This window comes from Episyrphus balteatus, chromosome 2 (genome assembly GCF_945859705.1).
Source record: "Episyrphus balteatus chromosome 2, idEpiBalt1.1, whole genome shotgun sequence".
Classification (NCBI taxonomy): domain Eukaryota; kingdom Metazoa; phylum Arthropoda; class Insecta; order Diptera; family Syrphidae; genus Episyrphus; species Episyrphus balteatus.
This window is the reverse complement of record NC_079135.1, coordinates 47,540,011-47,557,144: the sequence shown is the minus strand read 5'-3', so window position 1 is coordinate 47,557,144 and position 17,134 is coordinate 47,540,011. Positions and strand designations below refer to the sequence as shown.

Here is a 17,134-nt window from a genome sequence, read left to right as displayed (position 1 = left end):
GATATACTGTTTTATTTTTTCATGGAAACAATGCATTTTTAGAGATAGCTTCCAGTACATATTCTTGTGTAAAAAAATAAAAATTGATTTAAAAGCGATTTTTAATGCAATAAAATTCGGAAAATTGCTTACGACAAGTAAATCACATCAAATGATAAAAAAAAAATCGATTAAAGGCATAAGATGTACTCCGGAAAATATCGAGCCCTTACCGCCAAATTATTTTAAGCACCTAATCAACAATTATTGCTAAAGAAAACATTCACATCAAAATTGTCTCCAAAAACTCTAAAAACAAAAGAAAATAAAGATTATTCTGAAAACAAAACATCGTTAGTGCCATGTCGGTTACGTTAATTTGGCGGGAAGGGCTCTATATGTTTGTTTCTGTCCGTATGCGTATAAGCAACTTAACACGTGTATTAAATTTTCTTTCAAAAATCAGGTTTTTGAAATATAATTCATGATGCAGGTAAATAGGAGAGTTAAGATCTCCTTTCCAGATCGAGATCATAACAGCGCCTAATAAAAAAAGAAGAAATAGAAATTTTTTTTAATTCAAAATTTTCAACAAAAAAAAAAACATTTATTGAGTAAAAAAAAACGTTTCAACCAATTAACTGCAATGCATTTTTCGAAATTTCGTTTATAATGCAAATATTTGAAATTTCGTTAAATTGGCATTGACAACAATTGTTTTTTTAACGATGATAAAGTGGCCAGCACAAATTGTAGATTTGAATCTCATCGAAAAATTGTAGGCTACATAACGTTTGAATGCAATTTAAAAGCAATTTCGAAGAGCTTTGTGCCATAGTACAGAGTGTGTTGGTGAACATTTCCATTCACTGAGTTTTTGTTCTATTTCTGAGAATTGAAGCTTTAATAAATTTTGTTTTTTTTTTTTTTTTAAGAATAGCTAAAAAAGCAATATGAATACTGTAATTATTTTGTATGATTGTTTTCAAGTGCAAGTTGTTTTTTTTTTTGATAATTCTGGATAACGGGTGTATTGCGATACTGAAATTTTTATTGATAGAAATTTGTAAATCGCAATAAGGGTGATACCCTTTGATCGCCACTTTATATTGGCTTTCAAAGCAAAAATGTTAGCATACAAGCAAAACAAATTCAACAATAGCCCTGATTTTTGCTACTCAGTAGCTATTCATTTTTTTGATTTTATTTGAAAAATTTGTTTTTGTTTTGCGAAAAATGAGTAGCTACTGATTATTAGAAAAAAACATGGCTTTTCGTTAGACATTAAGCTTTCAAATAAAATCCCTTTTCCTTTGGGAGGTGGCAAAATACTACAAGTAGTTTACTAGTGACTTTTAATAAAACGCACTTTCAACCAAATCAATGCAATTCCCATCTACTCTGGCAGAAGAGCATGAGCAGTTTTAGAAGTTGTTAATAGCCGTTTTTTATTATCCCACTTGATCCATATAGATCATTAATTAATGCGTATTACAACAAATATATCGTCGGCACAACGCCAAAACCGCGAATCTGCATTTTTGGACATTTTGACTTTAATGTGTCATTTTACTTGTCATCGGTCCATCTTCCATCTGTTGCCTAGAAGCTTTAAATATCATTTTTTGTTGCACGAGTTTCCATAAGATTGCGTGTGTTTCCAAAACTTTGAAGCCGTTTTTCTCAAAACTACAATTTTGCAGATTCGTGGTTTTGGCTTTGTGCCCACGATATGAGATCTTGCTTTTCATCAGGATCATGATTCGTGATCCTAATGAAAAGCAAGATCACGATACGTGATCCTGATAAAAAGCAAGATCTCATGTAGTTTTTGAAATACATGTTAATTAATGATCTACCTATATGGATCAAGTGATAATAAAAAACGGCTAAGGTACTAGATTATCTACTCATGAGTAAACTACCACCACCAAAGGAACGGGGTTATGAACATATACCTAAGAAAAAAGAATCAGATAGAAAAAAAGCCGAATAATTTTCAATGAAAGTACTTTCTAGGTAATTTCCGGACCTCATTTAGGCTCTACACGCAACAGGCGAGTAGCCTATACAATTTTTAAATCTATACTTTTAATAATTCACTTTTTTTTAATTTTGAATTGTGAAACCTCCCCATTATTGAAATTGTGAACAGGCCACAGCCATTGCTCTGCCACCTACCGGAAAACCAAAAGAAGCTTCAAACTGTCAAAAATTGACATCCCTTTGACAGCATTTTTTTTTGTTTCTTGAAATCAGTTTTTTCCCAACCTTTTTATCGTGAAGTTGAATCTCTCAGAACCGCAGCCAAATTCCAAGAAACTGACGAAATTCTAATATAATCTATTTCTTTCTTCTTCAAGTGTAAATTAAAGGTGTACAGATATTAAAGTTCTTCAATAGAAAAGTCAATTAAAATCCCATTATAGATTTGGCGCTAAAAAACAATGATCGATTGCTAGTAGAAGTGTGAAACGCGAGTACCTATTCTAACTTTTTTCTATTCTTTTACCAACTTCCACCCCCTCTAGATCCCACGACACTCAAGGTTGACTACCATACATCGTTTTAATTTCTATTTATTTTTTTTCTTGTTGTTTGTTGTGTTTCAATTCTCTTTTTTTACAATTTACTTTTATTGAACCCCCTTTGACATGCAAATACGTTGCAAAGCACCCCTCGTCGTCAGTGCATCGTCGTCGTTGTCGTTGCAATTTAATTACTTATAATGTCGGATAATCTGGCCATACGATGGATGCGCCGCTACAAGTTCTTCTTCCTAATCGGTCTGCTTATAATAGGCTTGCAGGTTTTTCTTGCTTATAAATCTCTCGGTATTCCTGACCTTAGTTTCGGCACTGGAAGTGCCAACCTCTTTTCTTCGTCCTCGTCAATCGATAAATCGAAATCGAAAAGCCAACAGAATCACAATTCTGTTGCTGACGATGAGGATTTGAATGCTGTCAAGCGAGAAACAGTGAATTCAGGTGGCCATAGTGGCAACTTGAATATAGATCAATTAGGCTTTCAGCCATCATGTGATATTACATCAAAGGAAGCAATATCGGCTCTGCATAGAGCCAAGACGAAAGAATGTCGCAAGCAAATAGCAAATGTTGCGTGTGCTATTCAATCGATGGAATTCTATGCGCGACGTTTGCCAAACTATTGTTTAAATAGTAATTACACGGCAAATAAGCCACTTGGATGTTATCGAGACGAAAAGGAGTATCGCTTGTTGTCGGGTTATTTTACGAATTTCAAAAGAAACAATTCACCAAAGAAATGCATCCAGATGTGCCTTCAATCGGGTTTCCCCTATGGCGGAGTGCAGTATGGGACGGAATGTTTTTGCGGAGCTGATTTGCCACCATCGGCAGCTAAGCTGCCCGATTCGAGTTGCAATATGAAATGTCCGGGTGACGCGAAGGAAGTTTGTGGCGGATATTTTAGCATGAATGTATTTGAGACAGGAATTGCAAGTAAGTATACCTGACCAGACCATTTTTTGTATATTTAAGTATTCTCTTCAATATTAAAAGGATTTTACTGTGTAGGTATTCCATAAAATGTGATACCATTATATTGGAAAAATCTTGCCTTGATCGTTGTTATAATCGCTGAGCTCCGTGAAGCGAGAACTGCAAGCTCAACATTTTTGAACCAAATTAGTCTTATATTCATTTGTCCAACTTTGTTCATGTTTGCCAACCTTTTAAAACGCTCAAATTTTGCGGCTGACGTACAAAACCAATTGCAATCGTTCTCGAATTCTTTTATACATACTATAAAATAATCTTTTTTCCAGTCTCCATTTAGGAAATGAATCCCTATATTTGAAAGTGGTGTAAGTCACAAAAAATGTCAATTTGTTAATGAAACACAACAATTTAACGAATTTTTTGTATAATCATTTTTATCAAAAAAAAAAAAAAACAAAACATTATCTACGAAATGGGACCATACTGCAGACACCAGCTTTCCATTACAAAAAGAATTATCAAAATTGGTTCACTTGTTCTAAAGTAATGAGGTTAGGAGCTTGCCATTGTAACGTATATGAAATTTTTGCATGTTTTTTAGTGTTTGAAATAGATTTTAAGTGCCGTAACAGTTTTTAGATCGATTTGAACACTTTGAAATTATTTTATATTATCCCTTCAATTTAACAAATATAGTAACCATAAATTAGATAAATATGATGCGTAACGTATGCGACATTAAGTGCACAACTTTTTGGAAGTCGGTAAAAAATAAAGAGGAGTTACTCACACATCAGACAGAAAAGAATTACGGTTCAAGTGCGGTTAGTTTGAAAGTCAGTCGTTTTTTTTTTTTTACATAGCTACATAGACTTATAGCACATTAAGGGCCATTTTGTTCACTCGGAGTTAAACATAACTTGAGGATTATTATCGTCAACTTCTGTATTCGGTTTTATTCACTCCAAGTTGACGTTGTCAACTTTCGATTTTAAACTCGAGAGTTGATCAACTTCCGTTTTCTCAACTTTCCTAAAAAGTAGAAGTTTGCCGACCAAACTAGAGGGTTTGCTTTAGATTTTTTTTTTATTTTAACGAATTAATATTCTTTAAGCAAACAAAAATCGAAAAATTAAACACAATAGAATACAAATATGCTTTCGATATGGCAGATTCAAATTTTAATTTAAATAAATGACAGTTTTTGTTCCATATTTCATAAATATCCCAGTGATATTTATTCGAATTTGGCTAACTTTAGATTAGGTTTTTGTTACAGACACCAAGATATACTTTTCTGTAGGTTTTTTAGCTACTGACCTCGAATCCGAAGTCAGAACAATTCTATCACATTACGTTTTTGAGATAATCCCGTTAGAAAATCGAAAATGCCGCTTTTTACCAGTTTTTGAGATTATTTCTTAGCTTTTGTTTGTTTGTTTTAAATAAATTTGTTGTTTTCTAAAAGAACTAAATCTTGTCTTTCTAAATCCGTTTAAATCTCTTAAATAGGTATCTCTTTTCTTCTTCGAGAAATCTTAAGTTGAAATCAACGTGGTTGGTATATCTCATGTTTATTTGCTTTTAATAGCAAAGCTCGAAAAGTGGCAAAAGACTTTTCAACATTTGCTATTAAAATCAAATAAACATGAGATATACCAAAGAAGAAAAGAGGTATTTAAAAGATTTCAACGGGTTTAGAAAGACAAAATTTAGTTCTTTTAGAAACTGTTATAACGAATAACCAAACGCTTAGAAATGACCTCGAAAACAGGTAAAAAGACCCATTTTTGATTTTCCAACGGGATTATCTCAAAAACGTGATGTGATAGAATTTTTTTTGACTTCGGATTCGAGCTCAACACACCAAAATCCGATAGAAAAGTATACTTTGGTTTCTGTAACAAAAAAAAATTTTAATTTTGTTGACCAGTGTTATTAGTGAATAAAAAGAAATTACAACTTACGTTTCAACTCTCGAGTTATAAAGTATGTTCAACGAAAATTTTTCTAGATCAGAACAGGACAGGACAGCACAGTTTCGTGAGAAACGTCAGAACAAGTTAGAAAAGTCATTTAAACGTCACTTGTCAAAATAAAAAAAAAAAAAAAAAACAAATTGTAAATTATATGAATTTTTTGTTTATCGTTTCTCGTTTATTTTTTCTATTTTTTTGTAATTTTATTGTGAAAAATATAATTAAAAACTATTTATTAGTTATAAAAACCACGAGCACCCGAGAAATATTCGCACAATTAAATCAAAACAAAAACAAAAAATGACAGCTTTGATTTTGACACTTCTCACGAATCTGTTCTAACCTGATCTGACTCAAAAGCAAGAACAGAAAATCCTGTTCTAAATTGTTCTAGATTTGTCAATGAACAGAAAACTAGAACAGTTCAGCACAGAAAAAACCTGAATGAACAGCAAAAAGCTGTACTTTTCTGCCTAGAACAGTCCAGCACAGCGTCAGTGAACAGAGCTATAGTCAACTCTCAAGTTGACAAACTCGAAAGTTTGCTTCAAGTTGAGCATTAATGGCCCTAAATATAACGTCTCAAAAATTTTAACAATTTTTTTTATAGCAACTTTAATACAAAGTACAAACTACATATAATTTTTTTCTAAAATCTTCAAAAAACAAACGGCGATAGAAATGGATAAAAACCAAAAATTTTACTTTGGTCCCTAAAATTCCCAAATTTAATTTTTTTTCTTCAAAAATTTAATTTTGTGTCGTTTGTTCACCTCGAATTTCTTAGTTTGTCCACCTTTGTTTAGAGATAGAAGTGTGGACAAACGAAAATTTTGGTTGGACAAACATGGACAAAAGGTGGACAAATATAGCTAGTGAAGTTGTTTTTCGCAAAATAGGAAAACGGGACTCAGCAACCATTGTTAAGAATCTTTCGGAAGCTTCATCAAGTAAAGATACTGAAATTCAAATTTAGATTTATTGAGGCTTATTTTTGATTAAAATAAAGTACTTATGTTAGAAATACATTAGTATATTAAAAAAAAAAAAAAACTGACTTAGAATTGGTCTAGCTTTAACATTTCAATATTTAAATTAATATACTTGTTAATTCTATGATATGTTAAGATAAGAAACTTAAATAGTAAAGATACTGAAGCGAAGAAAAGTTTAAAAAATCGAGTTTCTGACTAGGGTTTCCATTTACCTCTGTCTCCCGATAAAGCTTTGACTTTAATGAACAACAGTAATTTGTCCAAACACCAATATCTGGTCATACGAAAACAAAAAATAAACTCAAAATGCAAAAGTCTTTTCCCTTGCTATGAAAAAGTTTTTAATGCCAAAAGGAAATGTTATCCCACAGAAACCGAAGCCACAGAAACATATGCAAAGAGTCAACTTCAATCGTTGGTCGATTATACTGTAAAACGGCTTTGGTTAGAAAGGGAATTTAAAAAAAAAATTAACTTCAACGTTTCTATGGAAACATTTTCGTTGAAAACATTTGTGTCGTTTACGAGAAAGTCAGAAAACAATAGTCTAAGAGCCCACAGCAGATTTTTGGAGTGGAGGTATAACCGAAAATGGGTTACATATGTATGTGTAGTTATTAGCGTCCTTGGGGTCGATTCCGAAGTGATAAAACATTTTTGAAGTTTGTTTAATTTTTTTAATTTTTTTGATAAATGCATTTTTTCCGTTTTTTTTTGTTTTTTGAGTTGAGTATTTAACCACTTTAATTCATATATAGTCGATATAGATATAGATAGAGGGCGATACCTTGATTTTAAAAAAATCTTCCCAGACGTTTTTTTCGTGGCATTCCCCTTGCCAGAAGTTCCCGAAAATGGTAAAAAAAATCAGTTCTTGATATCGGGGGTATAACCACAAGTGTAAGATACCAAAAAAATCAGTAAAATTACCACGATTACAAAAATCTGTGTCCTACACGTTTCATTGACGTCATTGAAACCTGAAAAGAGTTAAGCAAATTTTCTTTCCCCTTCAATATAACCATCTGATGGTTTCTCCTAAAAAATTATCATTACCTCTTGATAGTAAATTAATAGGTCCCAGACAATTTAACCACGGCACTATTCATTATTCGAAAAAAAAAAACATTTTCTCATGTAGCTTTTCAACCTGACAAAAACAAGCTGGAACCGGATAATTGGTGAAAAATATTTTTAACTTATGCTTTTATCTGGAAATTTTTTTTAACACACACTCTTTTCTTGTTTTCCGTACAAAGTATTTAAATTTTTAAACACAAAAATCAGAAAGTGTGCAATTCCGGGTAAAATTTAAAAATAAGAGACACTTATACGTCCCGGGTTTCGTAAATAAAAACCCAGTACATGCTTTAGAAATACGGGATAGCCCCGGCAAAACCAGAGCGGATGGTCACCATACCTTTGATATACTTTACGATTAAAAAATATCAAACAAAGAGGATATTTTTTTTTTCAATTTTTCAAAAAATGAAAAAAATAAATAAAAAATATAAATAAAAACAATTATTTTCCTTTCAAATTGTATATGTAATAAAATCTAAATTTTTTGTAATGTCCAAAAAAAGAGTTCGACAAGATCTAACCGAAAATAAACCACCAATAAAAATTCGAAAAATGGCTTCAAAAGGAAACAAAAATAAAAATTGTTATATCTGTTTCCTACCAAATGAAATTCTGCATCACATCATTAGGTACATTCCATATTGGCATATTCCACGTTTGCGAAAGACCTGCAAACGACTTCAAAATGTTTGTGATTCTTTGCTCCTCCATGACTTCGAAACTGCAATTTTTAATTGTAGCCAGAAAAATTGCAGTGGCTTAGAACACGCAGCTTTGATGGTATAAATATTAAATTTTAAAAATAAATTTATTTTTATAATTTACTTTACTACAACAGGGAATGAAAGAAGCTACATGGCCATATGTTTCTTATGGTTTTGGGTCGATATTTTGTGGAAAAATATTAAAAATTATCGGGAATATAAATAAATTCAGTCCAGAACCTGGAAAAATTAAATTGTTTCTGAAGCATTTTTATACGCTGGCAAACGATAAATGCGGATTGCCGAATTCTCAATTGTCAAGATTGCTTTATTGTATAACTTTAATGAGACTATTGAAGGTATGAAGTTTACCTTTTCCTTTATGGTCAAATTAGCAGTAGGTTTTAATATTGCATAGAAATTCAAAAACGTTCGTTTGCTTGGGTCAACATTTATTCTGCCAAATCACTGGCGATTTGTTTTGGAACTCCGAGGCCCTTGGGTAGGAGTACTATCGTCACCTAAATCAGCCGCCGAGCCCCATGAACAGATCAAGCTCCTAATAATTTTGTGTGAAATGATAATAGCTAATAGTACGAATCGTGCTTTCAAGTATGACAAAGTATATTTTGGAAAAAGATGAATGTTTTTTTTGATGAATATTTTTTTTTGTATTAATTTTCAGAGAGATTTGGGAATGCGATAGTGAAATTTTTGTTTTTGGAAATGATGTCAGTGAAAAAAAAGATTTTTCAAAAAATCCAACAACCGTGTTTACTCTAAAAATAGATGCTTCCAAGAAAATCTTGTCACTTCTAAAATCATGTCTGGAAGATGATATTGTAGATTTGCCACAGTGTCTGCCAAGAGGTGAATTCATGGTTTCCATTGACATGTTATGTAGGAAAGCAGCCAAATGGGGTTGTTCTCAAGTGCATCACATTGAAATTGGACCGAAATTTGATGTTAATTTCGAGGATTATTATGATGAATGCGACGATGATATGCGAATAAGTACAATAAGTTCTGAAAATTGTATTGTTGAAATTAGTTAATGATTTGTTATTTTTTTGAAGACAGTTTTTCAGTTTTTAATAAAGCATTATCACTTAAAATGTATTATTCTGTATAAACTTTGGGTCGTTTTTGTTAGTTTAAAAGTATGAATTAACAAAAAGACATATTTATTGATTAATACTGAAATTGAGTTCTTTTTATTTAAAAAAATCTCATACTTTTGTTGAAGATTAACCTTATCACTTAAAATGTATTATTTATAGCCAAAGGTTGTTAGGTTAGTTTGATCATTCAGAAGCATCTGTGATTTTTTAAATTTTATTCCCTCCTCATAAACTCATATCACAATTCGTTCATTGCAAACAAACAACAATGTCACATTTTATTTTGAAACAAAAAGTACACAAAATGCAAAAGTTTTATCTCTGTGTCATAATCCACAAAATGAATAAATTGCATTTTTGTTTTTTAAATTTTTTGATTTTCTCAATATAAAGCTTTTGAGTGTAAAATATGACGCTCTTTCATTTTTCCTGAGTCTTCACCATTAAATTTAAATTGTAAAAAGTTTTTTTTTTCACTGAACTTATCACAGAACCAGAATAGCCCTCCAGACTTCGATATTGAATATCCGAACAATAAAAATCAAAACTCAAGTTTTTTAAACCAAGAATTTTGAGTCTCTTTTATTCTTACTTAATTTTAATGATTGAAGAAAAATATGATTAACGATTTTGTTGGGTGATGAATGATAAAAACCCATAATCCAGATTTTTCCAGACTACCAACCACGTCATTATATTTTTGTTTTGTTCATAAAATTGTTCAAATCAAAATTTACCTCAAGGTTCAACAAAGCTCCCGATCTTTTTTGGTTTTACTATATATTTCCTCCTAAACTATACATTACATAAATTAAAATAAAGCATTTTGCATCTTCAGTTTTATTCGTTCAAATAAAATAAAATTTCATTTTAATTTCTTTACAGAATTCACACCACAAATAGCTGAAACTGTTCCAAAGCCGGAAACCGAACGTGTCCGAATCGCTTTCCTACTTACATTAAATGGTCGCGCTTTGCGTCAAGTACATCGTCTAATCAAAGCGCTCTACTCACCAAATCATGTGTTCTACATTCATGTGGATTCGGTAAGTACACACTAAAGAAATGCATACCTACTTAGTCATCATCATAATCATCAACATCATCATCATCATCCAGTACCCTGATCTGAATTAAGACTAGTAGTGCCGCAATAAAATATTTACATTGATAGAGGTAATTCAGCGCGCACGCACGCACCACACAACCTCTCGAAAATAGCTGCACTCACTCACTATCCTAACCACTATCCACTAAATTCAATCGGTGGAGAATGGAGATAGAGAGATGCAGATAGGCAACTACTACATTATAGTTTACTGCTAACTATGCACATCCCCTAATCTGGGTTAGTAATGGAATTATGTCAAGTGGCGGCATACGGCGATAGGAGCGATTAAATAACCAAATTACTACAGTATCCATCAGCTATTCTCTTATGAGGGCTGTTGTTGGTGATTGCGCCCCACACGCGGGCTTCATTAATATAATGAAATGCAATTACCTTACATGTTCTGCAGAATCAGCTTTTTTTGTGGATTTCAAACAATATTTGTGTTTTTTTTTTTGTTTTGTAACTTGCTTCGTATTTACATTAGCCATAAATAATATTGCACATGTGAAGCAAGTATACCTGTTGCTTGAGTACTTTCATAATACACTTCTTGCCTAAAAGCATTTGCCACTGCCACCAGTTTTATAGAAGAAGTCATATAAGTGGAAAGTCTCTACACTTGCATTTTGTTACCAATCAGAACCACTTAATATGCACTTAGGAATATTTACTCTGCATGTGATGTGATGGTGGGGCTGTCGTGGAGTACAACACAAGGCTAGATTGGTTTAACTTGAAAGTAGGAGCAAAAGAAAAGCTAAGTTTATCTTTTTGGTAAACAAGTTGTTGAGTTTTATATAGAACAACCAACTTCTTTGTGTCATGAAATATATGTAGGTACATACTCGTTTTGAAGTGCCCCAGAATGTTGGCTCAATGCCAAACTTCATAATTTATCTCAAAGTGTCTTATTTAAAGACTTTTTAGTTTTGAGATTGGCAAGAAATATTGTGGCATTATCAAACAACAAAAAAAAAAATAAGAAAACTATTGCATATAGGTACAAGTGGTTTGGTCATGATAAGCTTGAATAACTTTAATTGTTTATTTTTGTATGCATCTGTGAAGTCATATCGATTGTTTACTTTATTTTTATTGACAAACTGTTTATTTAAAAAATTGTAGCTTCAAGTGTCCATGTTGCGAATAATTAGATAAATATTCCTGTTAATTAATTTTTCGAGAGCAAACACTTGAATCTGTCCCCATTTTATTTTTTCCTCTAAAAAATAATTTTTTTAAATTTTTTCTTACAGCGTCAGGACTACCTTTATCGTGAGCTCTTAAAACTCGAAAGCAAATTCCACAACATACGACTGGCTCGTAATAGGTTCTCGACTATTTGGGGTGGAGCTTCCCTCCTCACAATGCTGATGCACTGCATGAGTGATCTTCTCGCATCTGACTGGCAATGGGACTTTGTGATAAACCTAAGCGAAAGTGATTTCCCCGTCAAGCCAGTAGAGAAGCTTGAAAACTTTTTAACGGCCAACAAAGGAAGGAATTTCGTTAAAAGTCACGGTCGTGAAACACAACGATTTATCCAGAAACAAGGTCTGGACAAAACATTCGTAGAATGTGACACACATATGTGGCGCATAGGTGATCGAGTTCTACCTGAGGGTATACAAGTAGATGGAGGAAGCGACTGGATCGCTCTATCCAGGCCATTTGTTCAATATGTCAATAACAACGAAAACAACGAACTTCTAGAAGGTTTATTAACAATCTTTCGCCATACATTGCTACCGGCTGAGTCATTTTTCCACACAGTCTTAAGGAATTCCCAATTTTGCCAAACTTATGTAGACAACAATTTGCATGTGACCAATTGGAAGCGAAAATTGGGATGCAAATGCCAATACAAACATGTCGTCGACTGGTGTGGCTGTAGCCCGAATGACTTTAAGCCAGATGACTGGGCTCGATTGCAGGGAACCGAACAAAAAATGCTTTTCTTTGCCCGCAAGTTTGAACCCATAATCAATCAAGCAATCATATTGCAGCTGGAAGAGTGGCTATTTGGTCCATATACAAGTGAATATGTGAATTTGAATTCATATTGGCAAAGTTTGTATCATCATTCGGATAAACATTCAACCGCTGATGATCTTCATCTAACCATAGCCAACAGTATTTTAAGGATTAATGGAAGAAAAATGCATTATGGGAAATTTTCTTTACACGAGATTACGAACTTCTTAAGCAATGACGAGTACAAAGGGTTCTTACTGCGTTATAGTTCCCAGAGATCACCATCGAATATAACTGTTGACTTTGAGACACGAATCAGACCGACACAGTATCCAAAAGTAGCACGCACTTCAAAGTTCGCCAAACGTCTTCGTAACTTCGAAGTAAGCTCAGATTTCGATCAAAAGGAGCAGATCTCAAGGAATTACGCAAAGTTCCTTGGACCCTCCACCGATTTAGTATTAAGTTTCACCTTTATGGGATCAGCGCATACTGATAATAGTCATTCCTACAATATGACAGTACTGTGGATTGATCCAATGGGAATGTTGCAGGACTTTAATGAAATTCATGTCGAAGATACTCAATCGGATGCAATAAATTTCTCCAAAGCAAATCTAAAACATCCATTAAGTCCTGGTATATGGACTGTCAAATTGATTGGACGCATTTCCATCTATGCACAGACAAAATTCCTTATCTCGCCGTTTACCTTCGAACATGGCAAATTGATTCGCCCGGAGCGATCTCAAGTAATACATTTGGGCAGTCCCCAAGACATATCATATCCAACGGATTGGCAGCAGCATTTGCCACCAGCTGAGGATTTCAGAATATTAAAAGAACTCGCTCAAGCGAATGCCAAACGTACTGGCAGTAGTCTATTGAATTGGGTCGATGACCTGATTAGTAAGTTTTTCCTCATTCGAGAAACGTGTGTTGCCAGCAATGTGCCACTTAAAGATCTAGATTTGCCTCTATGCAAAGATACAGACTGGAGTTCGTTAGCTCCTGATCCCAAGAGTGATGTAGATGCATTGTTGCATCGTCGGCGAAGATAGGAACTAAAAAAATCCAAATACTTAGATTATTTATTTAAATGTTTTATGTTTATGGAAGATATTGTCCATATAAATTTACCTGTATAGTATTTGTTATTTTTCCTAAAATTTTTAATCCCTGATCTTGTAAAAAAAAAAACAAAAAATATCTTTATTCTTTATGTTAAACTTTTCTTAGAAGAATAAGCTTAAAAAAAAAACACAGAGGAAAATGCATTTGTTTGCTCTAAATAGCGCAATGTATTTATTTTTGATAAAACAAAAAACTAAAATTACTTATATTTTTTAGATAACGAACAAAATTTCAAGTTTATGTACAAAGCAAGTTTTTACAATGGCAGAATTTATGGAAAATGATTTTATTAATTTTACCCTAAAGAGCGTTATTTTGGGTTTTTTGTTGAGGCCTTGGAGACGATGTATTTAAAACAGATTCGCAGTTACCGAATAGCTTAAAGGTCTCTCGATCGATGATAAAATGACTTTCGATCGCTAACAAAAGGATTCTTTAATTCCTAGTCCAAGTGTTTTAAGTTCAATCAAAGCGCATTTAAAGTTAAATCGAATCAGGTAATAAGCAAACATTTTTATTCACAAATTCTGCACAAGTTTGTATAAGTTTCCGAAAGTTTTCTTATCTTGATGTAGTTTTAAATAACTTTTTAATGTTTTTTTTTTCTTATATTTTCCGTATTTTCTGCTCAATATCTTTAACGCATTCAGCGCCATTAGTGTAATATGTGATATATTCTTATAAAATACGTTTATGTACAGGTACATATACTTTAAAAAAAAAAAATAGAAATATATTATTAAATAATATTCAGACTATTACTAAATCTATTTTAAATATTTTCATTAAAAAAAAGTATATTCGTCAACATTATTTATATATGTAATAACTGTCTATTTGTCTACTTATCTACTTATTAATCAATCCGATTTTATTTTATGATGTATAAAGAAGGATATTTTATAGAATAATCAATTCGTAACATAAAGCAATTCAAATTTAACCAAAAAAAAAATTAAAACGATATAAATAAAAAAATACGTGGAGTGTATGTACATATATATTTAATATTTCAAATATATTCGCGAAATTAAATTAAAAATGGTTGAACTGCGCAAAGCAATGCAAGTAATGTTGCCTGCAAGTATTTTTAAAATTAAGTGTTTTTTTTAAGTCATTAAAAGAAAAGCAAACAAAATTGTAAATAACTAGCATACAAATTTGATTTTAACATTTAATTTAAAAATGAGCTACGTCACACATAAAAATTAATTTCTTCTTGTCATCTTTGTAAAGTTTAATTGCAACTTGTATTAAAACATATTTTAAAATTATGTTTTTAACATTTCAAATATTAGTAGTTCTTCTGATTAAAATTTGATTCGAAACAAAGCTCTCTAGCTGAAAAAATGCTTAAATTTTTCTTTTTTTTATTATTTTTGAAAAGAAATACAGAAAATCAAATTTAAAATAAAAAAGGAGAAAGGAGAAATTTTCTAAAACAACCTAATATTTTTTTTTAGACATTTAGGGAAAGAAGGGGCCTCGGAGGACCACTTAACGTTTGCCGATTTGATTTTTGTTTGTTTTTAAACAATGAAAATTAAGAAAAATAATTGCTATCGCTACTTAAGGACTTTTCTTCTAAAAAAGTAAACAATAACATAAGAAATACCTTTGGTGCTCTGAATTTCATAAACGGGGCACTTGTTCATTACACCTGTATGATTTTTTGGACAGACCTTTTTATCTTTCATGTTTATTTTAAATTGTTATTAATATTCTCTTTATATCATTTTTTGTATGTACTTCTACAATCACACAAAAAGACCTATGTTCTTTCTTTGTGCCTCAGTACAAATATCTTTTGATTCATCGACTCTTAATTTCAATATTTCATAAACCTAATTGAATATAGGTATAACCCTGAAAATGCTATTCACAAGAAACAGAAAACACGTACAATCTCAAAATGTTTTTTTACCTCTGGCGTCATAGTTCATCACAATAACTATTGCGGGGTACTAAATAATCTAAAGATTAGTGAATGGTTTTAATTCTTATAATTTTCAAGAAAATGTAATAAATGTCAATTAATAACAAAAAAACTTGTTACGCCTATCAATATTCCTACCTTTCATTCATCTGTAATGTGTTTTATGAAAGGTTCAAATATGCTATTTTAAAATTTAATTGGGATATAAGAAAAAAATATAATTTTTTATCATTTTCACTCTTATAAATTATAAACTCAAATTTTTTTATTGTTTCATGTTTTTATTTAATTAAATGTATGTACCTACTTGGTTTTTTCTTAAATTTAAATTATATGATGGCAAAAATTTTATTTTGGTCTACTGACTTATTTATTTATTTTGTGTGGCCTTGTATGTTATACAATATACATATCTTAAGCAACATGAACGATTGGAAAGAACAAAAAAATAAATACAAAAAAAAAAAACATACTCGTAATTTAACATCCTTGCTGTTATAAAATCAAATACATAATATTTCCGAAATTCTTTGAAAATAATACATATAAAACTTTAATTAAATTAAAAATAAGCGTTAAACTCAAATGTAAATATTTAAGTTAATCAACTTTAATGTAAGAAAAATAAAATTTATTTTGAAATTATGTGACTTTATTTTATTGACCTAATGTTTTGGTGTACGTTTTGGATTTTTGTTTCTGCGAAAACCGCGTTTTACCTATGAGCTTAAGTATCGTTATACAGGATATCGGGTCCAAACAGAACATACTGAAATACCAACTAAAAGGCTCTCAGGCAATGATAAATCGTTCATCCTCAATCTTTATGGTAATAGATTATAAGCACTAGCAGTTCTTGTGAAATTTCGAAAAACGCATATTTGAATCAGTATTTTACACCTGTTCATAATTTATTTTTGTTTATGAAATTTTTTCGCTTAAACATTTATTAATATTTGGGAGAAATTAATAATTAAGTAAAGCAATTTTACTTGCAGAATTGTACTTTTTTATGAACTTTTTTTTTAAATGCATAATTTTTAGCTTTTAGGCAGAGGTTAACAAAACAACCTTGTTTTTTTTCTCTAAATTCTTAAAAAATAACATTTGTATTGATTGTGAACTCCTATCTGTAGACCAAAACTTGTTTCAAGACCTTGATCCGAAAATATCTGCTTCCGAATGTGACAACAAAAAATATTTCGATTGCAAATAATTCAGCAACCAGACATCCAAGAAACTTTTGGTTTTCAGTTATGAATGGAGCTTAAATAGTCCTTTCTTTTGATGAATCACTCTAGAGTACTTTTTTGAAAATGCATTATTTTTAGGCAAGGGGTTAACCTTGATTTTTTCTCGAAATTCTTAAAAAAATAGATTTGTAATTTTTTTTTACATAAATGATAGTCCTATTTATTGTGAACTCATATCTGTAAACCAAAACTTGTTTCGATACCTCGATCCGAAAATATCCGCTGTAAAAAAATATTTCGATTGCAAATAATTCAGCAACCAGACGTCTAAGAAACTTTTGGTTTTCAGTTATGAATAGAGCTTTAATAACACTTTCTTTTGATGAATAACTCGATGGATTTGGAGGACTTTTGGTTTTCAGTTATAAATAGAGCATTAA

General features: G+C 31.4%; 2 protein-coding genes across 2 annotated transcripts; both read left to right on the top strand.

Moving 5' to 3' along the window:
• The first annotated feature begins 2,233 nt into the window (after positions 1-2,233).
• Positions 2,234-16,009, top strand: LOC129912642 (xylosyltransferase oxt). The gene is made up of 3 exons (XM_055990981.1): positions 2,234-3,461; positions 10,229-10,389; positions 11,714-16,009. Exons 1-3 carry the CDS (start codon positions 2,708-2,710, stop codon positions 13,490-13,492), a joined length of 2,694 nt encoding a protein of 897 aa, XP_055846956.1. The 5' UTR covers positions 2,234-2,707; the 3' UTR covers positions 13,493-16,009.
• Positions 7,902-9,301, top strand: LOC129912643 (uncharacterized). Its single transcript, XM_055990982.1, has 4 exons — positions 7,902-8,298; positions 8,357-8,581; positions 8,641-8,834; positions 8,908-9,301. The coding sequence occupies exons 1-4, from the start codon at positions 8,008-8,010 to the stop codon at positions 9,275-9,277; spliced, it is 1,080 nt and encodes a 359-aa protein (XP_055846957.1). The 5' UTR covers positions 7,902-8,007; the 3' UTR covers positions 9,278-9,301.
• Positions 16,010-17,134: the final 1,125 nt, after the last annotated feature.